Source organism: Trichomycterus rosablanca, chromosome 25, assembly GCF_030014385.1.
Source record: "Trichomycterus rosablanca isolate fTriRos1 chromosome 25, fTriRos1.hap1, whole genome shotgun sequence".
In the NCBI taxonomy this organism is placed as follows: domain Eukaryota; kingdom Metazoa; phylum Chordata; class Actinopteri; order Siluriformes; family Trichomycteridae; genus Trichomycterus; species Trichomycterus rosablanca.
The window spans coordinates 16,343,011-16,368,620 of record NC_086012.1 but is presented as its reverse complement, the minus strand read 5'-3'; the positions used below and the strand labels follow the sequence as shown (position 1 = coordinate 16,368,620).

Here is a 25,610-nt window from a genome sequence, read left to right as displayed (position 1 = left end):
TTGGATAGGAGTGTTTAACTTTAATAAACAGATATCTATTCTTCACTTTAAAAAAACTGCTGCAAAAGTTGGTCATGAGAACAAAACACTCACGATAAATGTTTCAGATGTAGGTTTACTGTTTAGTCATTTCTCTCTGTGCATGTACTCTAAACGTTTGGTCCCAGTAATGATTAGCAGAGACACACAGCAGCGTTATTCGGTCACAGTTGCTACAGTCACAGTCGCCACCTGATACGCAAGGGTATGTTCCAAATGTTCGATTAACTAAAACTGCTAACTAATACCAAATATCAAAGCTTAAAACAAAAAAAAAAGAGACCCCGATCCGTTAGGTTCTCCTACAAATATGACGTAATTAGTGGAACTCACCAAGCATACTTCTGTTTGTCTTGTTTTCTATCTGATAGTAAAGTCAGGAAATGTTATATGCCTTGTTCTGTTAAAGGTTTTCTTAAATTTCAGATTGATCAAGCTTTTGTAATAAGAAAATTTTAAACAGTCTTGGTTAGCTTGGTTAAGACTCTATTGTTTAGTTTTAGTACAGAGGTAGTAGATCTAAAGCAGTGCAACACACGTCTATTTACAATGAAATACAATCTGTGAAAGCTACTTCTCATTTAAAAGCAAAACTTTTTACAGAAAAAAGGCAAACTGCGGCCATATGGTCTGCACTAAACTTTTTTGTTGCTACATTATGTAAATTATATCTTAAAGCATACGAGTAGGTTTAACAAGTAATTACAAACAGCATTAAATCAGTGTTAAACTTACTTAGACAGAAGTACACAACTAGACCTTGTGGGTTAGTTTGTTTACTTGGTTATTTCAGTTATTGATTTTGCATCAATGACAACATCTGCATTTTTGTGTCCAAGTGTAAATTTATGACAAGTATCCCATTATTCTACAGTATAGCAGGTCCTGTATGAGAACACACTGTGTATTTCAAGGTCTAATACTCTCAAGAAGTGTGATAAAATAAAGTATAAAAAATGATGATGTATTTATATAAATTCTAAATAACATAGTTAGCTTTTTATGTCTGTATATAAAGTAAAATATTTTGCTGCATTCTAGGATGCATCTGCGATATCAAATTCATGCAGACAAGCTTTGTTAGCTTCTCTATAGCTTCTCTGTTTTAGGTAGCACAGTGTGACTTTGTATCATACACTATCATATTATTATTTACTTACTCAGGTGGTCTAGAATGTGGGCATTTTTTCGTAGGATGATCTAATTTACATCCTATAGGTCACTATATGGCCAAACACATGTGGACACCCATCCTAATGATGTGTTCAGGTGTTTTAGCTACACACCATTTCCTAACAGTTGTGAGCCCTGACCTGAACTTCACAGAGCATGTTTGGAATGAATTGGAATGTCAACTGAGAGTCAGGCCTTTCGTCCAACATCTATGCCTCAAAAATCAAAGACTGAAGGCTGCTTGGTATTGAAAGTGTCAGAATTACATAATAATACCCATTATTGTGTAACAGGATGTCCAGCAATCGTATGCTTAGGTGTCCACATACTTTTTGGCCATTCATAGTACTTTGACAGATCTATATACGCTTAAATAATTTGGAGTTTTAAAAACAATGACAGTGTCTCATAGTTACACCATACACGCTGTTTACCTTGGCATCACACCATGCGGACGTATAGTTGTAACATATGAGGATGTCCAGTTAATAGCAAGTAGAACCAGCTTTGTACACTTTCTAACAGCTCTGTACACCCAATGCACACAAGTCATTTAGAACACAGCTTTTGGGCTCAGAAGCATGGATGTAGTCTATATAAAGCACCATATGATAGTACAGGCCTCTTAAAAGCCACAGTCAGTAGAGGAAGGTAGTGAACTAAAAGTTGGGCCCTTTGCTGAAGTGACCTTGCTGGTCTCCGTAGGCCATGTAGCAGGTAGACGGATCACAAACACCCGCAACTCCTGGAGGGCCTCGTTTACCCGGGATGCCTGGTGAGCCTGGTTTACCCGTAGGCCCCGGGGGTCCTTGATATCCCTCTCCATCCTCTCCACGAGTCCCCTGCAATCCTGGACACAAATACATAACGATGTGATAGATATAGTAAAGCAACAGTATTGCAGGGCAACTAGTGGTGAGGTAAATGAGTTGTCTCTTTACCTGGTGGGCCTGGCAGACCTGGCGGTCCAGTGTGACCCTCTCCTTTGGCACCTTTCATGCCCATTGGTCCTGTTTCACCTGCAAATCAAAAAATGTAAAATGGGTCAACCTATTGAAATACCAAAGATGTTGTTGTTGTTTTGATAAGACGTCCTCAGCAAATAAATCTACTTTTTTCTTTGTATTACCTTTTGGGCCTGCCGGTCCCGTCATTCCTGCTGGTCCTTGGTATCCCTGACTTCCAGGTCTTCCAGGATATCCTGGGGCTCCAGTCGAGCCTTGGGATCCAGGTGGGCCTGGATCACCTGGAGGTCCCTTGATGGTCTCACATTGCTGGCAGCCACGGGGAGACATGACCTGAAGGAGCTGTGGCAGCTGATCTGTTGAGGAAGAATGAAAAATGAACTGATCAGATCAAGGAGAGACGGATTACCACACGCCCCCTCCGACATGTGGGCAATCTGCGGCCACTTCTTTTCACCTGCCAGAGTATAAAGTATGGAGAGCCATTCTAGGCTCCATGTGACTCCCTCCCATTTACACATGGTCCGTACCAGTCCTGTAGATCGCATATTTCAGCGGTGGTGTTAAGAGACCCCCAAACACAGTGTCCAATTGAGTTCTGCAACTTACAGTTGTGACTGAATACAGTGCTAGCAAATGAGGGCTAAAGTCCTTCGATGGTTCTAAAATGCCAATCACACATGTACCAGATCAGAGAAGGTCAGGTGTATAGGGTTTATATGGTTTAGGCTGATTTCCTGAGTTCTTTGTGGTTTGACAATAGCACGATTAGTGGCACAAACACACAATGAGTCACAAACACTTAATCAAAATACTAACGTGTTTTTAAAATGTCCAAAGTTTGATAAATTTAGGTTCTTTATTAGATTTCTAGTGTTTAGAAATGTAGGACAAATTCAGCTGATTGGCATTCGGGCATTCGATTGTGTCTCGGTGTCTCACCCATTCAGTTTGTGTTAGAGGCTCCTTTAAGTGTCAGATTCAGTGCAAAACTAAAATGTAAGTGAATATTGATTATTATTATTGGATATTGATTATTAAACCGTTCAACAAAAAAACATAGAATAATGGGAAAACATACTCTGCAGTACTGATGCACAAATCTTCATCAGTTGTTCTTCTGAAGGTGGTTTTCCCTGAAACACAGATCAGAAACTACAGATCAGTTACTGGCGCTTCTAAAGCTGGGTGCTGGTGTAACAGCCTCAAAGAGAACATATAGCATCTGCATGAGCCTGTTGAGCCTAAATCCCTGACACTGACCAAAAATGTATTCATACATCTTCAGTAATCCTGATCATGGTTGTGGTGGGTCTGTAGCCTGAGAAAAGGCATCACAGGGCATCAAACACTTTTATTCACACACCCGGCTGAACAAGTGCTATAGCCGAAACACCTTCAGACATGTTTGTCTAGGAGGAAATTGGAATATTCAGATAAACCCACACAGACACAAGAAGTGGGTTTTTGAATGTTGTAATCACCACACAGAGCAATGTGACAATAGTTTAAAAGCATTAAATTTTTAAAAAATTGCACAATGCTCGGCAAGGTCACATTTGTTTGTTTGCAGAAGTTGGTCTGTGATTGTGATGGAACGACACAAAACAGAAACAAAGCCAAATTCAAAAAGGCAAAAAAAATAGGATTGAATTAACATTGAATGAGACAAATCTTGGGCATCATTTACTACTTTTCAATTGTATTATTAAGCATCATAAGTCCTGGCAGAACCTTGAACCGTCCTAGAGTTGGTCATCAGGTCAAACTGATGACTGAACTGCAATTATTTTTGAATAATTGTGCTCTAAAAATGCATAGATGTTGTATATTAAATCATATTCTTTTTTAAATATATTTTTTGTTTATGCATTTTCCCCCTTTTAGCGCGTCCAATTACCCGATTGTGTCATGCTTCCTCTCGACCAATGCCGATCCCCGCTCTGATTGAGAAGAACAAAGCTAACCCACGCCCCCACCGACATGTGGGCAGCAGCCGTATGCATTTTGTCACCTACACTTTGACGAGTGCAATGCGGATCAGCACTGTGTACATAGAGACACACCCTGACAGAACTCATTTCCCGTCTCTATGCACCAGTTATAAGAGAGTCCCTGTCCGGCTTTTAACATCCCACCCATATCTGAACAACAGCCAATTGTTGTTCATGTGGCTGCTCAGCCCAGCCGGCAGGCAGAGCTAAGATTCGAAAACGATGTATTCGAGATCCCAGCTCTGGTGTTCAACGTGTGTTTTACCGCTTATTAACTCATATTCCTATTTATCATTACCACATTTCCTTCCCATATCTTACATGGTTGCTTGATGGAAGTCTATATAGTTGTACCTTGTAACTCAATGTCCACTAAACTCCAAATCTTTAAAAAATCAACACCCTTCATCAAGAAATGTGTACCCTTAAACTCAGCGTTTCTCTTAAACTCAATGTGTGTGCGACTGCTGCTTTGTTCAGCGCCAATTATTACTGCTTATAAGTTCTCTCCACTAATTACGAAGCATAAGGAAACAATCAAGAAGTAAAGGTAAAGAGCAGCTTTTATTGTATTTTTTATTGATTTTTAACTGTTTTTAATTGTATTTCAGTGTTTTTATATTATATTTGTGTTATTTTCAGTGTATAAGTGTCAAAAACAACCCCATTATTTTACAGTAGCCTAAATAATATGCGGTTCGACTAATAGGTTTCCCAAACATCCTTATGGGAAAAAATACCTTAAAACTCGACACCAGTTTCAAGGAACCACTGTATTGTATTTCTGTGATTCTTTTATCAACATAATGATGTTTCCTGCTAAATTTATTGTTGTTGATTGCTGTACTAAATATTATTTTGTTTCACACTACAGCCTTGATTGTAAAAAACAATAAAACCCACAAACCATGTGACTAACTTTAGCCGTTGTTGGCTTGTTGGTTATTTTTGGTTCAGAGCCCATTTCAGCTCTTTCTCTTCCTCTTGAGCATTACTCACTGGTTTTCCTGGGTAACCCGGGACCCCCGGCTGTCCAGGCAATCCGTCACGGCCTGATGGACCTCGAGGCCCTTCTGGTCCGACTGGACCAATTTCTCCCTTTTTCCCATCAGGCCCTCTGATTCCTGGATCTCCAGCTATACCTTTCTGTAAAAAAGACAATAAACTAATATCAACAAAGAAAATTATTTTTAAAAAACCAGATCATTTACAGAAAACCATTTCACAACCACACGGTTTCAGGACACAGCATGAAAAAAACTGTGTGGTTAGAACAAACATGTAAAGCTGAGCGAGTGGCCTTTCAGTCGTCAGGAACTGAAACAGCTCACAGATTGTGAATCAGCAGGAAACAGTTGTGAAAGTATGCGTGTAAGTTCCAGTCCATGTACACACCTCTCCTTTATTCCCCCGGACCCCGGGCTCACCCTGAAAACAACCCAGCACAGAAAGAAAAGACAGATTTAGTTAATCAGGCTACGTAGTTTGTACACAGATGGGTAGAATTCATTCTTTTGCAGAAACAGGGCTGGACGAATTCACAAATTAAAAACACCTTCATTGGTTCATCATAAGAATAAATTAGCATGATTTTATTTCTAGTTTATTGTAAATAAAAAAACAGTGAATATTTTTGTTATCATTCAGAAATAAATGTATTGGAAGCGTCCGGACCATTTTAGATGCTCTAATCAATGTTCACTGCTATGTTCATTTCTCAACATGCTAAATTGCTCACTATAGACACTTCCTCTTAGTATTTATATACGTGCAATGTATGAAAGTTGAGACATTATACCGATTAAGTAATCGTAACACTAAATCTTGAGTAAATATTACAGCTTGCAGAGGGTTTTTGTAGCCGGTTAGTCATTTTTTATTCCTGTTTTATGTTTCATCATTTGTAAAAGAATCATAAATGAATAGTATTGCATCTAAAAATTTTAAGCTACTGAAGGTGTGAGGTGTTGTTGGAGGTACATACAGGCTTTCCAGGGAGCCCCGGTGTTCCTTCACTGCCTTTCTCACCCTAAAACAAAAAGCACAAAATGTCTTAGTACCTTTTCTGTTGCTACTTGTAGTCATTAGCAGCATTAGTGGAAGTGTGTGTGTGTGGGTGTGTGTACACTTATTTATGTCGACTAAAGGCTTGATCTTCAAACCCAGAGCTGAACTTTAATGTTTACACACACATGATGATTTCTGCAACTGTTCTTATTCTGTGATTGATTGATGAATGATTTTTTTGTTCTTTATTCTGTCATAAAAATATGCCGGATCAAATACAGACACACAGCAAATAGATATCGCCAGAGATTCAGGGGCTGTGGTGCAAAATAAATAAATAGGTAGGTGCTAGCAGAGGTTAAGGTGCTAGTCTAGTAATCAGAAGGTTGCTGGTTCACCACTGCTGTTTTTGTATTCAGTCATAATTAGATAAAAGAGTCTAAATATGCAATAAACATAAACGTGTAAAAAAATAAATAAAGCTTAAAATCAGCACATTAAAGCAACCATGCCTGTCTGGACGTCTGGCAAGGAAGATAGCACTGCCTGGAATTCATACTCGAGATCTCAGCTGTGGTGGGTTAGTCTATTATACTGCTGAGCCAGCTGAGCACCTTAAAATGTGTTGCTTATATAACAGTGAATTTCTTTATTATATACATACTGTATATACTATACTACATAAATACACAATATACTACACTATTAAATACACTACATAGCAAAAAGTATGTGGACACCCCTCAAAAATGATATCAAGTCAAGTCAAGTCAAATTTATTTATATAGCACTTTATACAATAGACATCGTCTCAAAGCAACTTTACAGAATCCAGGACCAACAGACCAAATACCCCTGTTGAGCAAGCCGAGGGTGACAGTGGCAAGGAAAAACTCCCTTAAAATTACAGGAAGAAACTTTGAGGGACCCAAAAAAGGTTTAGCTTTTAATACTGTGGTAACAGTTTGGGGAATCCCCCTTTCTCTGTCAGCATGATTAAATCCCTGAGCACAAAGCGAGCTATATAAAGACATGGTTTGACTAGCTGTGTGCAAAGAAAGCTGTGTGCTGGTCTTAATCCAACTCAACACTTTTGGGATGAATTAAACTTGGATTGCGAGCCAGAACTTCTCTTCCAACATCTGTGTCTGACCTTACTGACTCTACTGACTGACAAATTGCCAAAGACATAAATCTAGGGAACAATTCAATTTAAATGCTCATAGTTTTGGAATGGGATGTCCAACAAGCTCATGGTCAGGTGTCCCAATATTAAATTGATATAACTAACATCATCAAAACATGTTTGATTAACCAAATATTTTTCTGTTAAATCGATGCTATTAATGCAGAATGAATGCTCATTGTTTATTTGCACACTTTTAAAAGCAAGTGCAACAACTACCCTTGTGTGTGTGTGTGTGTGTGTGTGTGTGTGTGTGTGTGTATTCATGCAGGAACTGTGGTTAAAAGGTGACATTAAGTTCCTGTCTGTGCTGAATTTCAGAGAAACTGTAAGTGTGAGTCAAGTCTTCATGCATTCATGCAGAGTTTGTACTTTTCTTTATGTGTTTTTAATCTGACTGCACAGCAACAACCTTTTCAAACTATTCAGCCTAATCTAAACTAACAGAAATAATCCACAAATCATCCACAACATTTCAAACAACATGGAGAACTGGGTTCCACTGATTTTAACCAGATTAAAATGTTAGGTGGGAGGAAACGACTTTCTCCTGCCTTTTGTTTGTCACTCGTTCTCTTTTAATTATTTTTTTCACTCATTCGTCCACATCCATCCATCCACCCGTGTTCATCTGTCTGTCTGTCCAGCTCTGTTAATGCATCATTTAATCCCTAACATCCATATAATCTACACAAATAAATCCATCCACCCACATTCATCTGTCTGTCCATCCATCACCATCTATCCAGCCACATATTGACATATTCATCCATCCATCTGTCTGTCTAATCATCCAGTTCATGTTCAATTCAATTTATCCAAACTTAGTAACCCATCCAACAACATCCATTTCTCCATCCATTCATCCATCTATTCATTCGCCCATCAACCCCTTCTATCAATCCCACATATCTTTTATTAACATCCATCTGTCCAGCCACATATAACCACATTCATTAATCCATCTATCCATCCATCTATCCATTCATGTCTCTGTCTGTCTTATCATTTAATTTATGTTTAATTCATCATCTATCCAAACCTATTCAGCCATGCAACAACATAAATTTCTCCATCCATCCATTCACCCATCAGCCCCTCCTATCAATCCCACATAGCTTTTATTAACATCCATGTGTCCATCTACATCCTCCATTCTTTTATTCCTCTCGTCCATTCTTTTATCCCCATCTTTCCATCTATCTCCATCCCTCAATTCTATTATTCCCTTCTCTCCATCTATCTACATCATCCATCCATTCTTTTATCCTCATCTCTCTATCTATCCACGTCATCCATCCGTTCCTTTATCCTCATCCGTTCTATTATCCTCATCCATCCATCCACCCATCCATCCATCCATCTTATTACCCTCATCTCTCCATCCATTCATCCATGCATCCATTCTTTTAACCTCATCCATTCCTTTATCCTCATCCATCTTATTACCCTCATCCATCCATCCATCCATCCATCTATTCTTTTACCCTCATCTCTCCATCCATTCATCCATCCATCCATTCTTTTAACCTCATCCATTCCTTTATCCTCATCCATTTTATTACCCTCATCCATCCATCCATCATCCATCCATTCTTTTATCCTCATCTCTCCATCTCTCTCTATTTTAGCTGTATCAGCTAAAATAAGGAATGCATGTATTCAGCAGGTGTGTGATAACATGGAAACCGAGTGTGTATATTTAGTTTCTTTTATCACAACAGAAACTGCTGATCAAGCACAGCGTGTTACTACAGCGCAGTTCCTCTTACATCTAACACACACACACACACACACACACACACACACACACACACACACACACACACACACACAGAGCAGGAAAATAAATGTCACAGTTCATCAGTCTCTGTCGTACCTGACTTCCTCTTGGACCAGGTTCTCCTGATTCACCCTGCAAAGAGTTAAACACAATTAGAAGGTGCAGCAGTGATTTTCAGCTCAATTATATAAATTTTTCTTACCTTGGGTTAATTTTGACAACATTTTGTAATTTGATTATGTATAAGTAGCCTTGTAATGTCCACAAAATATTCCAAACAAACATGGTATGTGATTCACTACATTACACTAAACATTATTTGTAGTGCTTTACCTGCTAAATCAACTTCAATTCTAATAGATTTCTTTAATTCCAGCAAACCAAGGCTGATATCCATTTTATTCTATCGTAGCATGTTAATCGAAACAGCTAATGTCTCACCTTGTGGCCCTTTAAACCTGGCAGACCCATATCACCTGGAGGACCCTGAATCCCTGGTTCACCCTGTGATCCCTAGAAAACACCAAAAACAACAAGAAAAAGCATTTAAACTTAAAGTTGTACAGTTAGGGGTAAAGATGGTCATTGGAGTTCCACACCAAACTTTAGGGGCATTGCTTGGTGCACAGAGGCACAGTCATGCTGGAACAGGAAATTGCACTTGATTCAAACTGTTGCATCAAAGTTAAAAGCAATAGGTGTGCAAAAATGCTTGAAGGACCAGATGAACTGCAAAAACATTTTGGTGTTGTTAAATTTGCAGAAAATCAATTTCTTTCATCCTAAAAAAGCATGGATGAATTGTCTTTTCTATATGGCATAATATGTCATACTAATAATGGGAGAAAAAAGTCAGTGAGCTCTTAGTGCTCGTCCCAAGTTCAGATGAAAATAAGAAGAGCTGCATCAGGAAGGGTATCCGGCGTAAAAAATGTGCAGGTATGCAGGAGCAGTCAAAAGAAAACGAAAAATATATAGTCAATCTGTCAACTTCTACATTTATAGCCTACATTAAACATACCAGCGCTTCCATAGCTGCAGTTTTACAGTCTGTATCTATTTCAGTGCTCCAGGCCAGAAGAGATCAGGGTAAAATAAACTCTAGGTTCTACAGCAGGGCAGGATGATCTGCTTTTTCCGAAGTCTTTTGTTCAGGGGTTTTAGTTTTCACACCTTTTGTGAGGGAAAAAAAAAATGTACTCACTTTAGAGCCGGGTATGCCTGGGGGGCCGTTCTGCCCTGGACTCCCGGGGTTCCCCTGACATACAGAAGACATTTACTACAATCACACCAAAACTCTGATCAAATGTATAGACATATAAACATTAACATTTATGCATCAGTTACCTTTGGACCAATCGGACCTTCTAGGCCGGGCGGGCCAACCGGACCTGGGGGTCCCTGAAATGAAGTCATTTATTAGATATGCTCAATCAATCCTGTTGTGTCAAATACACAATTTATAATATATGTAGTAAAATATTATAGCGTCTAGTCATTCAGATATACCCCATAATGAATGTTTTGACAATTCGCAGGAAGTTATATAGAGATGCTGAGAGATACTGATTCTGAAAAACAGGATATACCTTCTGATAAGCTTCTCTTACTTTTTATTTTTGCATAAAATAACGGGTTTAATAATAATAATTCAAAAACATTTACTTAATGTATATTTAACTCATGTAGATGTCCAGCCCAGTCAACGTTTGCTCTATTAGTCAAAGCATCATGTGATTTATTATACATTATATAACTATGTCATTATTTTAAAACAGTCACTCTTTTCCTCAAAATCATGTTAGATCCTTTATGGAAATCTGCTGTACAAATCCCATATGATGTATAGTCAGCTTTTTAACAAAAACAAAAAAGGATGGAAATCTACTTCTCAGGCTACACCCCAGAACTTCACCCCAGAGGTTTAATGTTTAAATATGCTGACTGGGGTGAACGTGGAAGGAGGGTGAATTTTATCCTGGTGTTCCACAAACTACAAAAGATGGATGGATGGATAGATGGATGGATGGATGGATGGATGGATGGATGGATGGATGGATGGATGGATGGATGGATGGATAGATAGATAGATAGATAGATAGATAGATAGATAGATAGATAGATAGATAGATAGATAGATAGATAGATAGATAGATAGATAGATAGATATTTCAGCAGCTCCAGGTACAATAGAAAAAAATATTAAGTAGGTACTACTGTACAATACTTGTATTTAATAAATATAATAAAGATGTGTAATATATGTGATATAATAGACAATTATTAAAGTCTGCGGTTGCAGACCCTTTATTTTTCTTTATATATAATTTTTATAATAAAAGTATCATCACCTCTTTTTTTACCATGCACTCGAATCAGGTCAAGGTTGCGGTTGTCTTGGCAGAACTGTGTAATGACTAGTATGAAGGGAATTTTTTGAAGGGAAGGTTTGCTTAATACAGTCTGATGCATAAGCTCAAACACCCCCATTACTTGTGAATACGTTACCACATCCTCTGCAGGAAACGTCTGCGTAGGTTAAAGCACTATTAGTGTTATTTTGCTGAATTTAACAAGAAATTTGTTCTAATAACTGTGTTCTATGTAAATAACTACATAGATAAACTAATTTATTTTCACACAAATTTGCAAATAGATTTAAATACACAACCAGTTACCAGTTAAACTGCATTACAACTACAACTACAACACACCAGCAGATGGCAGCAGCTTAGCATTAGGAATACACAGTACAGTACATAGCCGATCTCCTAACAGCCTGAACTAGCAAACATAATACTTATCACCGCTAGCATAATACAGTATAAATAAATAAAACATTTGTATTACTCTCTGTTCTGTGTTTTACATACCTGAGGTCCTTTTGTTCCAGCAGAACCTTGTGGCCCAGACAAACCTCTTTCACCCTGTTACACATTCAGACTTGATAAATATTGCTTTTAAAAACACCAACACTGAGATAATCACTAGATTTAGATAAATCACTAGATTTATCATTCTTGTTCCAGCAGGCAAAAATATGGAGTGTCATTGGTGTTACGATGCTTTAGCAAACTCTCACCTGAGGTCCAACAGGCCCTCTTTCACCTGGAAGACCTCTGATACCCTAAAATACAGGGGACATTGAAGAGAATCAATAAACACAAGCAAGGGCTACTTAGTGCTATCAATGAGAATTGACCAAGGGGTATTGTATAGGTAAAAAGTACAAAGCAGATAGTCCATCACGTCACACAAGTACCAGGATTAGGTAGGACTTGTGGGACATCAGCTCTGAATAAATGCTCAATTTCCCTGCCTGCCACACAACACCCTCACTGACCAAAAATGACCACAGCCTTTGACATGGTCACACTGGTATGCTGACTAGCTAAGTGATAACTTAATTTTAATAAACTGCTATTATTTTACCCCTTGGTTCGTGTGTCTGCTTAATTAAAACGTCATTTATGTGCCTGTGTGTTAACTACTAGAGTAAGACCTCACACTCAACTTCTCATGACCAAATGAAAATGTTTTCTGGGCGTTTAGTTTGTACAGAAGCTTGTTATTTATTTAATTTACTAGCAAATGAAGCTTATACACACCAAAGTGCTGATCAAAGATAAAATGTGCCACGTTTATTTAGCTGTTTATGCCACATTTGCTCCTCCACCCAAATCAGCAGAACACTCAGATCCTGAAGATTTGTCCTACAAACGAACCAGGTTGGTTTGGTGTAAACAGGAAGCGCCACCCGAGCGAGATCTGAAGTGAACAAGTGACAGAGCTTTTAATAATCAAGCAGCGTTTGAGTAAATCGCTAGTGGATCTCTGTGAAGTGGGGGTGAGTATGCAGTTGCATAAAAAGTGTTTAAAAGCTGTGCTGTTGCTTAGATTACATAATAACTGTACGACTATTTGAACATTTACATACAAGCTAGAAAAACGATGTGAACCTGTGAGCTATTTTATTTCTTGACACTTCTTCAAGACATGAGTTAAAATTAGAAGCATCGGTTGAAGATCAAAAGCATTTCTAAAGACCTGGGTGTTTATTAATCCAAAAAATGACAAACTGTCTACAAATCAAGAACACTCAGCTCTGTTGTGATGTGTGGAAAATAACAGTGATGTGAACCTCTAACAAGAAGCATTCTAATACCAAAACTTCTTTTTAACTGTGAGGCATGGTGGAGGAAGCATCATGCAGCATTTAAATATGCTATATTGCCTTAGGGCCTGGACAGCTAAAAACATTATGGGAAAGGAAATTAATAAAATAAATTAACAAGAAAACGTCAGAGCAGTCAGACTTGGGTAATGCATTAAAATCAAATAATTAAAAATGATCATTAAATCAATATCTGGATTGTTTAAGTTCACTATCATCAACTCATTCATTTAAACACCTGCCTTAGAGAAACTGTTAGCCCAGAGCTAAGTACAGCTAATATTTGTTTAGGAATTATTATAATTCTTTACGTATACATATATAAAATTTTATTTACGTATACATATTTAAATGTAATTTAATGAAGGCTTCACAAACTTATTCTTGCAACCATACATGTGTGGACAATATATTCGACCTTTTTTGCCAAGAACACAAATTGCCAAGTCACTAATGGACTTGGTGACCTGAGGTGGACACGTTTTCTCCAGAATCAGTTTCTGGAAACGTTTATCACCACCTGATTTCCACAGGAAAAAGAAGCACATCCAGAGGTTCACCACAGACTCAGAGTAGAGGGCCGGTATTAACCGCTAAATTAATCACAAAGACTCAGAATAGACACTCATACATGTGACATAAACCAGGCAAAGTTACCCAAGAGATTCCACATATGATTTTCCTACAAGCAGGCCACATCAACATTTTTTTCTCCAGCCAGAACGTCTCGGAGAGAGTCTGCTGCCAGAACAAGCAAATTGCAAATGCCAGCTTGGAGTATTTAAAGCTGTGCATTTACTGCATAGTGAAACCACTGCATAAAAGCTTCTGTCTGCTTGGAAGTGACACGACCGCGAGTCGCTTTGACGTCCTGTTTCATTTTTCATTAAGACGTGCCAGTAGCCTCTTGGATAGATCAGTGATGTTAAATCTTTCTTATACGACAGCTAGTTTAGTTTTGGCCTGAACCACCAGTTTGGTTTACGCCTTTATAAAGCTACGCTCTGTTTAAAATTTCACTGATTAGCCATCACATTTCATTTAATTTAATTAAAGGGGTACAGTCGTGTTTGGAAAGCAACCCTGACTTCATTTTGGATAGTCTCTACTATATTGACAGACCTCACAGACAGCAGCTCATCCACAAACTTCTTACACAACAGTTACTCTTACAGTTGGAGTAACGAGTGCTAAAACTACTTTCTTTATGTTTGACACTGCTGGCTCACAGATCAGCTAAAAACCCCTCACTTTAGATAACATCTGGGATAATAAAATGCAATTATAGTTGATGGGATAAATACTGTTTCAAGGCGCTGTATGCAGTAGCAGTCAAAACTAACCTGAGCTGACTGATTGGCTTTGACAGTTTGTGAGATTACTAGGCACTAAAGTTTCAATCTGGCTAAAAAAAAAAGTGTTTCATTATAAATCAGTGGTCGTACAGACATTTGGAGCATGGATTTAATATAAATAGATATGAAAGCTGAAAGGTTTCCATCACACTTCCAGGGTAAATACATTTTGCAGGTAATACTTAGGCTTACGGTTAAATTTTAACTTTGATCATTGACCAATAGCAGAACTACTTTGCTGCACCGACCTCTAAAAAACAGCAAAAATGACTATTTCCTGTTTTTATATGGTTTCATGTGCTGCATCAGTGGTCTGGGGGGTTTTAGGGGTCACCACATCCTTCTGGCCAGCATACCTGAATTGGTACAGTCTTTTTAACTGGCTGCCCTCCTTGGCACAACCTTCTTTATTTAATTTGGGCTTGGCTGTTTGGCCAACCCTATCTCAAACAGTAATCATGTCTATGAATACACCAGACCAGCAGATAGCACTGATGAGCTTCGAACCCCAGGTCTCGATCAGCGGTTGTGAGCTTGCATGATTTTCCGCTGTGCCATGCGAGCGCCTCTTAAGATGTTATTAAGATATTAATATTGATAAAACACAGTTCTGTGTTAACTTACAGGCATCCCGTTCCCTCCATCAGCTCCAGGTTCACCATGATTCCCCTTTTCACCCTGCAGCAAACAGACATGAACAGAATGTATAAAGTCTGACACTGTCTTTACATAATCACATACTTATAGTAATTATTTGAGATGAACATAATCAATAATCAGATTTTACAGTTCTACATTCTAATGCACTACAGAAATTATATCTGTAGATCCACATTTAACATCATTTCTGTAACCTGTGCAACTGTTAATCATTCCTAACTACTTAATGAACAGAAATCATCTCTAATCTTTATGAATAACAATTATTTTATTCCTATCGTGTCAGCTTCTGATCCAACATGTCGTTTTTATAGATCGAGATCTGACGCGCTAATCAGACTCAGACGTTGAGGAACTGCACGCTGCTCTGGTAGCAACCACACACACCACAACCGACGGGTATCACATTCACCAGTAAAGCTCTACAGAAAGAGCAGCTCTTTATGAGGTTCACCACATGCACATGTCATGTTTGAAGTGCACAACCTTCCAGCAACCGTCCTGCAACCTTCCCGAGACTTCTCATAAACACAGCGGCAGCACACCCTGTCATTTAGTAAATAAGAACCTGCAGGGGAGTCGAGGCAAGGTTGTCATAGCTTTAAACATTTAGGAGGACAAGTGCTGGTTGTGGCCTGAGAGGTCTGACCACAGCGCACAGTGGCAACTCGACTGGTTATGATGTTGAAGTACTGTGTCCCAATGAGGCTGTGAGCAGGGTTCTGAATTATTGCAAAAAATCAGAAGAGGAAGCTTAACATGGTGTAAATTACTGATCACAAGCTCATGTGATGTCTATTAAATGTCATTAGGTCTATGGTTTCATTTTGAGTGTGTTGATCGTTGTGTTGCTTTCAGTTTTCATTAGTAATTTAGTTTTGTTTTATTTTGCATGGCCTGTAGATTAAATTAATTTTATCTTGTAAGTTTGTCTAGTGTGTGTAGTTCCAGGAATAGATGTGTAGAGCATTTTGTGTTTCTGATCGTGCATCATATCTTTTGGCTGCTCCCCTTTCAGGGGGCGTCATGGCAGATCGTTTTTTTTGCATATTTGATATTTGAAAATTTTTTAACCATCCTATTTATCCGGGCTTGGGACCGGCATTGTGAGTGCACTGATATGTGCCCCCCTCCTCCCCAGTGGCTTGGCTGCTGTATTGTGCAAAAAAAAACAGTGACAGTGATTTACATTTTTGGCATTTAGCGCAAACCATTATCCAAAGCGACTTACATTACAGTTACAGTATACAGTCTAAGCAATTGAGGGTTAAGGGCCTTGCTCAAGGGCCAACAGAAGCAACCTGGCAGTGATGGGGCTTGAACCAGTGACCTTCTGATCACTAATCAGGTGGTACCTTGGTACCTTAACCACTAGGCCCAGTGATGGTTTACAGAAGTGAGCTGGTGTGGCGTAAAGTACCACCCTGATGGTAACAGCTGTGCCCGAGTTCTGTGGGTTCAAATCCAGGGCTGGGCTCATTTTTAGAAAAAGGCAAAGCACCGGGCCCCTTAACCACACCAGGCCCCTATGAGGCCCCCTATACAGCCTTACCTGCCAAATGTCTTCCTGATAAAGAACTCAGACCACTGTAAAACACTTACATACTTTATCATTCACTCACATGTAATTACAGTTCAACATGAAAAGCTGGCACATACGGTACATTTCCACATGTATATATATATATATATATATATATATATATATATATATATATATATATATATATATATATATATATAAAAGCAAAAATGTCTCTGAAAAACAACATGTACGAGGACAGCACGCACACGCTGTAATTGGACTTAAAGGCAGCCTGTTATTTAGATACAGAAATATTCTACGCCCATGAGAGCCGGGCACACAGATATCTGTAAGATCCTCCATTTCGCTCACTTTCCCCGAGCGCCAAATTACAAGCCACATTCACACTGAAACCGTTCTGAAGGACCCTCCTTTAAAGAGACGGAGGCCTGTGGTCATTTTCTTTTAAAATAGCGCCGGTATTTTGGGCTACGTGTGCGTGCAAGGCGTTATGTAAGACGCTAGGCATAAACGCGCACTTTAAAATAAGTAAATAAATAAATCGTTTTGGAGTAACAAGTGCTACTGCTGGATTAAGTTTCCTTTCTGAGGGGTGGTTTAGAAATAAGTGCAGATGAACTGAAGGTAGAACAGAAAGAAACCACAACACACAAGATCTGGAAGTGCTATTAGAGGGGGCTACACACCCTAGTCCCAAAATGATCTATAAATAACTACCTAATAATTTTGATAATATATAGTATAGTATTATAGTTCAGGGGCGGCACAGTGGCGCAGCTGGTAGAGAGAGTGGGCTGTGCAGCAGCATGGGTCATGAAGACCTGGGTATGTTCAACCCATGCCCACGTGGATTATCTCCAGGTACTGCAGTTGCCTTCCAGTTCTCAAAAATGTTTACATTTTCGGCATTTAGCAGACGCTTTTTATCCAACGTGACTTGGTGACTTGAGTGACAGTATACTGTCTAAGCAACTGAGAATTAAGGGCCATGCTCAAGTGGTGGAGCTGGAACCAACAACCTTTTGATTACTAGCCCAGTATCTTAACCACTAGGCTACAACGATACACACAATATGTGTATCGTCCTGCAATGAATTGGCACCCCGTCAAAAGCATGTTCCTGCATTTTAGACCAGTTTTTCTGGGTGCCACTGGACCCACCGTAACTTTGGCCAAGATAAACTGATAATACAGAACACCATATTATTTTGGAAGCATACTGGAGAACGTGCTTTCCTGTTTTAGCCAGGCTGGGCATCACAGAGCCCTGACTGACCAGAACCTACTGGAACTCCAGCCTAAGTTCCAGCCAGGCCTCATGACCAAACATCCAGCGCTTGTTTTCAACAATGCTCAATAATGCTTACAATTATTCTTATGCATCTTTTGCACACTTGTGCTGTAGACAGTGTCGCGTATCACCCTGTTAATTAGCTATAAAATAAAGCTGTGAGCTTGTGATGCTCTTAAAGCTTTGATGGTCGGAGACCTCACACAAAGCACGTGGTATTCTTCAAGAACAACACAGAGTAATTGCATCCTGTCCCCTTCCCTCTCAAATCATTTCCACAAGCTCTCTCCACAGCACCAATTACATTGTTTTTACAAGACTGCACCTTATCTCGGGTCTCGTGTGCATTTTCAGAAGTATTTTTATGCACAGAAGCTTGTTACATTTCTCTACATACTATATCGCAAAACCTTTCATTTCTCCTTAACATAAACATCAGGACGAGAACATACAGGCGCAGGATCAGGCTTCTGAGAGCAGAGCGGTTGGTTTTACAGGCCGCAAGCATATGCTCCCGAAGCCTGTGATTAGAACACGGCGCTTTTCCACAGTGACGGCCCTGCCAGCTGGGCCCCGGGAAACCTAGCCCGGGCCGAGCATCTTTTATCAACCATGCCACATCAAACTGTGCCAGGTTTAGCTAATCACCCAGCTGCAGCCAGAAATGTGGGGACGGGGAGCGTGAAGCACAGACCTGGGGTTTCAGAGGTGGGAGTGGATGCCAAAATGGGAAGGTTCTCTGACTCAGAGGGCTGGAGGGAGTTCTGCTCATCACAGAATCACAGAACTGAAAATAGATCCGGGCGAAGGACGCCACATAAAAGAGCTACTTATACAGATCATCATTCATGCCCTGTTTGTTATGATTTTGAAACACCCGCCTAGTCCGACGATCAGGCTCAGTTGACACACTTATTTTTACACGCGTGCATAATTTTAGAGGGTCGACTTCTTTATTCTGGTCTTAATGCATGGACCACCACCCGTTTCCAATTTGGTCTGATCGTTTACTCTAACTGTGTCATTTACTTTTCATATTTTTGACACGACACCTTCTTTATTTAGATATAGAGTAGTTAAAATAATTCCCATATGACAGTCAGTAACTTTGACAACCCCGACTCTTCATATAAAAAAAAAATCTAATAAAACATAAACCCACTGATTTTTTTTTTTATCTTGCACTGGTCAAATGTTCCTTGTTTTTACTATTATAAATAAGGTGCAAATTGAAGAACTGAAGAACACAGTGAAACAGAATTGTTAAGATAATTTGAACAAAAGCCTTCACTTCACAACATCCTTTACAGCTCACAAATGAAAACATGGCAGACTCCCTTGCTACTGGTCACACTTTAAATTATCCAGGAAAGTGCTTAGCATTTTGTTTTAGCTCTAATATAATAATTACAATCATGAAGAACAGCCTGTAATCAGACGTACCTTTGGTCCAGGTAGTCCGGGCAGGCCATCATTTCCAGGAATCCCAGGTTCCCCCTGTGAAACAAACATCTTTTTAATGACACCATTTAATGACAGTTGCCTTTCTTACACATTGTACAAACATAATAACATCGCTTTGTTTAATTTTCTTATAAATATCTTTGAAGGTGCTCGAGATCCGAGTTCAAATCTGAGCTGTGCTATTGACAGCACAGGCGCCTACACAGACAGGATTGGCAGGGTTTCAGGAAGGACGGACAAAGGCATGGCTAGTTTGGGCTGTTGGCACAGAGAGGTGAATAATAGTGAATAATGGAGAGCAGTGCATGACTGCCCACTGTCTCTGGCAGGTGAAAAGATGCGATTTGCAAGTGCACAAGTGTCTGAATGTGTGTGTGTGTGTGTATAGCTCTCCTTGGTCATTGTAGGATATGTAGTAGTGGAGGAAAGATACAATTAGGTAACTGTTTTCAACTAGATTGGAAAAAAGATGAAGGCGTCTCACCTGCGGTCCAGGTTTTCCTAGAGCTTCAGTGTCCCATGTTTGTCTCTGAATTCCCTTGCTTGCTTCAACATTATAATCATTCCATGTAGAGAGTTCTGGACCCTAGGAGAGCAGTAATTATTTAGACCTCACTTCAAAATCTGTATTAATTCTTCTATACGTCCTTTTTGTTCATAACTACAAAGTTAAAAGACATGACGTATAAATTTGAAGAGAGAGTATGAGCTGAAAGTACACTATATGGACAAAAGTATTGGGACACTACTTCTAATTTTTGAATTGATGCTTTTCAGCCAACAAGTGTAATAAATCAGTTATGTAATGGACATGATTTGCTTCCAACTTTTCAGCAACATATTAACATAGGCCCTTTTCATGTTCCAGCGCTCACTGACAGCTCTGGAATGAACTGGAACATTAGTTGAAGCTTTCTTGACCAACATCAATGCCCAGCCATACACATGCAGTCATATTTTGACTGAAAAGGCACAAATTCCCATACACCAATATACTTCAAACTCTTGTAAGAAGCCTTCTCAAAAGAGTGGTGGCTGTTGTAGCTGAAAAGATGACATAATGGTCACTCTGGTTTAATACCATTTGTTTTTTATATAGGATGTCAGACAAACTCATAGTTAGGTGTCCAAATTCCTTTGGGCACATAGTGTATAATACATAAAGTGATTAAATGCTTATTTCCCTTTACTGTGTATAATTAGGGACATTTTCTAAAAAGTAAAAGATTTGCCTCACTGTTGGTCCTGGTGGTCCCGGAGGCCCTGGCATTCCCATATCGCCCTATAAGGAAAAACACAGACATCAGCTTTATGCATGCAAATCAAACAACATATAACATGGTGTACAATAATTATTAAAGTTATAGTCCTCCAATTTGGACATGCTAGTTCCCTGATGCATGTGCAACCTCACATTCATGACACCCATGCTGGCCGAGGAGAGATGCAGACTAGCACGTGTGCAGCTTCCCTACCAATTTCTTTCAATTTAGTGGACCATGCTATGCTCACGGCATTCCTCTACTACCTGTGTCAGCACCTCGATCAGACAGAAAACAGCACTGTGTACAAGGTGTAACTCTAAATAATGATTGCATTACTTACTTTGGGACCAGCCAGTCCTCTCTCCCCCTTTTGTCCTGGTTGACCTGGTTCACCCTGTGAATAGAGACCATAATCATGGCATTAAAGATCTTGTCTGTTTATTTAGCATGTTGTGTTTTTGGATTGTGTCTCTCACTTTCTCTCCATGACTTCCAGGCTGTCCGGGTGGTCCGAGTGGTCCCGGCTTTCCCTAAACAAGAAAATGCCAGGTAAGCAACATCCACATCTTAGTAAACTCTCTCTAAAAATCAACACAGCTTTACGATATTAATACGACGGACAGTTTGTATTTACATTTGCTTTACAGAAATAGATTATTTACTTACTGGTTTCCCATCGGGGCCGGGTGGTCCTTCTCGCCCCTTTTCTCCCCTAAAGCCCTGTTTAGTTCAGATAAAAGTTAAATATTTTTGCAGAGCACATATTTAATGACATTGTTTACCTGTTACAAAAAGGACTCACCATGGGTCCGGGAAGCCCTGGTGGACCAGGTTTACCACTAGGGCACTCACAGCCCTCCACAGCAAGAGAACGATCAGCAGGACACTACACAAGCAGGATTAAAAACAAATCAGAAGACACACCACATAAGACCATAAAGTCAAACACTGAATTCAAGCAGACATTTTTAAAGCCCATACACAGACTGGAGACTCACCCTGTCATCCTCCTGTCAAAACGAGAAATAAGGAGAAGTTACAAAGCGAAGGAAATTGTTGGTGATGGAAGTTGGAGATAAACAATGAGCGAGATCTTACCACAGAGTAGATCTCACACGCAGTCTCTCGCTCGCTCTGCTGAGGATCGCAGTAAAGACGCAGCTTCTGCAGGACAATCTGGACAGGAGATAAAAAAGCAATTATAATACTACATGACTGCAAAAAAACTGCAAAAAAACAAACAAAAATTACTTCAATTAAACCATATACAAACACAATAGAGAACTGGACTGGTCACAAGAGCGTGCCATTATTCTTTTTTGTCTATACTCATTAAAAGTATGACGCCTCGGCACAGTGTGCTAGCGGAATATCCCAGTCTAGCCGAATCCAATTACTTGATTATCTCATTCATATTTCGGCCTCTACTGCTTTAATCCTTCACTCCAGACCTTCTTTTCACTCAGTAATTATATTATTACCTGTCTATATCACTTGACATGAATGCTGGGCTAACATAGAGACACGTGGCTATCTAAAAGTGATTGCAATAATACACAGTCATTACTAATAAAGAGACTTACTGGTGCGGTGCTTTCTATGTTGACTTTTTTAGCCACCTGCGTCTTGCCGTTTATGTAAATGGGAACCGCTGGGTCCAAGAGCTGCTCCTCCACATATACATCATCTACAAAGCAGGTGACCCGTTTTGGCCTAACCAACAGCTTTATCTGGTGCCAATCGGTGTCAAAGAGCCTCTTCAGAGAAAGCAAACAGAAACAAGAGTAAAGAATCAGCAAACAAGGAAGCAAACACAAGAGAAGCCATCAGATCAAAAATACTGAAGTCCTGACAGACCTTAATGCCTCGATCGTTGAATATGGTGGTCTGTTCCTTCTTTATTGAGCCAGTAGTGGTGAAAATAACTGACTTGTCGGCACCGTTAAAGGTCACAGCGACCTGCCTGACTCCGTCTTGAGAGAGCACCCTCCAGAGGTCAAACTTCATCCGATGAGCTGGGTTCTTTAACCGGAATGTGGCCACAAACACATACGATGGAGGAAGGCCTTGTGAAAAGATGTCTCTGTAGGAAAAAACCCATCAAACTGTTAACTGCTTTATATTGTTTAGGGTTGCTGTAGGTCCAGTGCCACCCTGAAACACTGAATACAAGGCACCCTAAACAGGGTGGCAATACATAGAAGAGAAACATACACTTATATGTACATATATGTAGGGCAGAGAGATCAAATAGAAACAAGGATCAAACCCAGGTCTTTAGGACCAATGATGCTGAGACTCTACAAACATTAATACACCATGCTGCTCTTAAATATAAGAATAATTACAAATAATACAATTAAAAAAATATTTCTAATGTTATGACCGATAGCTATAGTCGATGCTTTTAGACCTAAAATACAGCCTGTACAGCCCCAATGTGTTTCCTTCATAGCCACACCTCAAAATAATAAAGGGATCCTAAAATACATGCATGTTTTGGGAGGTGGGAGAAAACCGGAGTAACCTCATTGACACTAGAACATGAACTCATCATGGAACATAAACCAAAGCTCATGGTTGAAGCCTAGAACCTGAACTTTTGAGGCATCAACATAACCTGCGGTGTGCCAACCCTGTATTTATTGCATTAAAGATGATTACCTGGTGTTGCGAGTGAAGTTCAGTCGAGGGTTTAGGAGGTAAGCACCCTCTGATATGAGGGATCCTTGGACCTTTTTGGCCTCTCTCTCAATCCCCATTAGAGTCATCAGGTCAAAGCCTTTCTGTCCATTCACAGTACCGGGGATCCTCAGAGGACACACAGACTCTGTGGAAAACACCACGAAACACATCATTCTACAGATCTGAGGTGACCTTTTGATACATTTCAGACTGAAATATTACAGAGTCATTGTTATATATGACCTAAGAAAATGACAGAACATGCAGATTGTTGAGGAGAATTAAAATGTGCTTTTTGCATCACTTTTCTCATGTTTGTTGAATTAAATTGAAGATATTGAGGTAATTAAGGCATTCGGTACGAGTAGAGACTATGTGTCAAGGAGCGCATCGCAGTGGTAAGGAGCTTGACAGTCTTTTATCCTCCTTCTCATCCAAACACACCAGCCTAAATATCATGTAGCCCTAAAGAGGCCTACCATCTTTCACAAATCATGCACAGGAGCCCAGCCTTGGGATTACACAGCCAGGAAAATCCACTTTTTGGAAGACTCAACTCACCCTCACAGAGCTTCTGCTCCATCATATCTCTTATATTCCCAATGGAGGTGTAGTCCTCCACGTGCAGCACGTAAGTGGAAGAAGGTCTATTGGCCAGGGACTCCAGCTCAACGTTGGTGATCTCGTTCCCCACACCAACGGCAAACAGGACGATGTTCTGGGCTTTGGCCTCGATTGCAGCATCGACCACGTCATCCTGCGACCGGCCATCTGTCAGAACAACAGCAATGCGGTTCCTGCTGGTCTTTGTGGTGTGGTTGAGCGCCGAGAACACATGGTCGGTGGCAAATTTAATGGCTCGTCCTGTCTGGGTTTTGCCCCCCAGGTAAGTGATGGCAGAGATGTCATGCAGAAGCTCTTGAGTGTCCTGGTGCTTTCCCAGAGGGATCTCCAGGCGTGGTGTGTCGCTGTACTGGATGACAGCCACCTGAGTATGTCTGGAGCTTACATCGAAGCTGCTGGTGATGTTCACCAGCCAACGCTTGGCCGTGTTGAAGTCCTCAAGGCCCAGACTCGAAGAGCCATCAAGAATGTACACCAAGTCGTTCGCAGTGGTGCTACAACCTGCAAGTCCAGAAAGCCTTTGTCCACAGGTCTATATGTACAGTGCAATTGGTTTTCTGAGAAATTCTTGGCATGCAATATATCATGCAAACATAATCGGAATAACAATTCCAACATTGTACAAACATTGTAGCAGCAATGCAAAAGTTAAACAGAATGTAAATTATTAAGACAACATTACAATGGTTCTTAAAATAAATAAATAAAATGGTTCAAAGGAAGACAAAGAAACAAACCAGCTTGACTGTCCTCAGGATCATGTCCTTGAGTGTGGGTCAGGAACAGACAGACAATTAATGATCCTAAATTCCATTTCCTCATTATAGGTCAACAGGGCATCAAACCTGGCAACAGACAGGCAAGCAGTATTATTTATTCGTCAGATGTAATGACAATGGTATGTACAATAAAGACAGCATTTGAGGGTTCATGGGTCCTTCTGAAACCCATTAAGAATCCAGTGTCATTACTCTAGTCACCTATTTATTTCAGTTACAGATTTAGATCAAAAGTTACACTTGGAAAAGAAGTGTCACCCATGTTCCATCTTCTAATTGATAAAGGACCCTGCTTTTTCATCAGACCACCCAGGCAAATTTTACTCAGTATAAGGTATTGTTTTATTCCCAACCTTGACTAGAGTCCACTGTTCCAGGGACTTTGTAATAGTTGCAGTCAAACTATGCAAATCCCTGTTTGCAAGGGCACAAAGAAGTAACCTGCTATGGTCAATCATATTCACTAACAAAGAATTGGGTACCCACCATGTGTTGTAATCATGTAATCACAGACAAAACACAGTTATGTGGCATGGGGGTGCATTGGGTAGCATTGTTGCCTTACAGCAAGAAGGGCCTTGGTTTGATTGCTTGGCCGGACTACTGCCCTTTTATTAAAT

At 39.8% G+C, this 25,610-nt stretch overlaps 1 protein-coding gene across 1 annotated transcript; it reads right to left on the bottom strand.

Annotated features, from left to right (window-relative positions):
* Positions 1 to 956: 956 nt before the first annotated feature.
* On the bottom strand, positions 957 to 25,051 carry si:ch211-106n13.3 (vWFA and Collagen domain-containing protein). The gene is given in 28 exon segments (XM_062988091.1): positions 957 to 2,062; positions 2,154 to 2,231; positions 2,342 to 2,533; positions 3,259 to 3,313; positions 5,171 to 5,317; positions 5,567 to 5,599; positions 6,156 to 6,200; positions 9,244 to 9,279; positions 9,589 to 9,660; positions 10,352 to 10,405; positions 10,495 to 10,548; positions 12,021 to 12,074; positions 12,230 to 12,274; positions 15,301 to 15,354; positions 19,617 to 19,670; positions 20,122 to 20,223; positions 20,875 to 20,919; positions 21,243 to 21,296; positions 21,379 to 21,432; positions 21,569 to 21,622; positions 21,705 to 21,788; positions 21,901 to 21,912; positions 22,001 to 22,078; positions 22,486 to 22,659; positions 22,760 to 22,985; positions 23,567 to 23,732; positions 24,149 to 24,712; positions 24,949 to 25,051. Coding segments are annotated over 28 exon segments (2,880 nt in total). The 3' UTR covers positions 957 to 1,871.
* Positions 25,052 to 25,610: the final 559 nt, after the last annotated feature.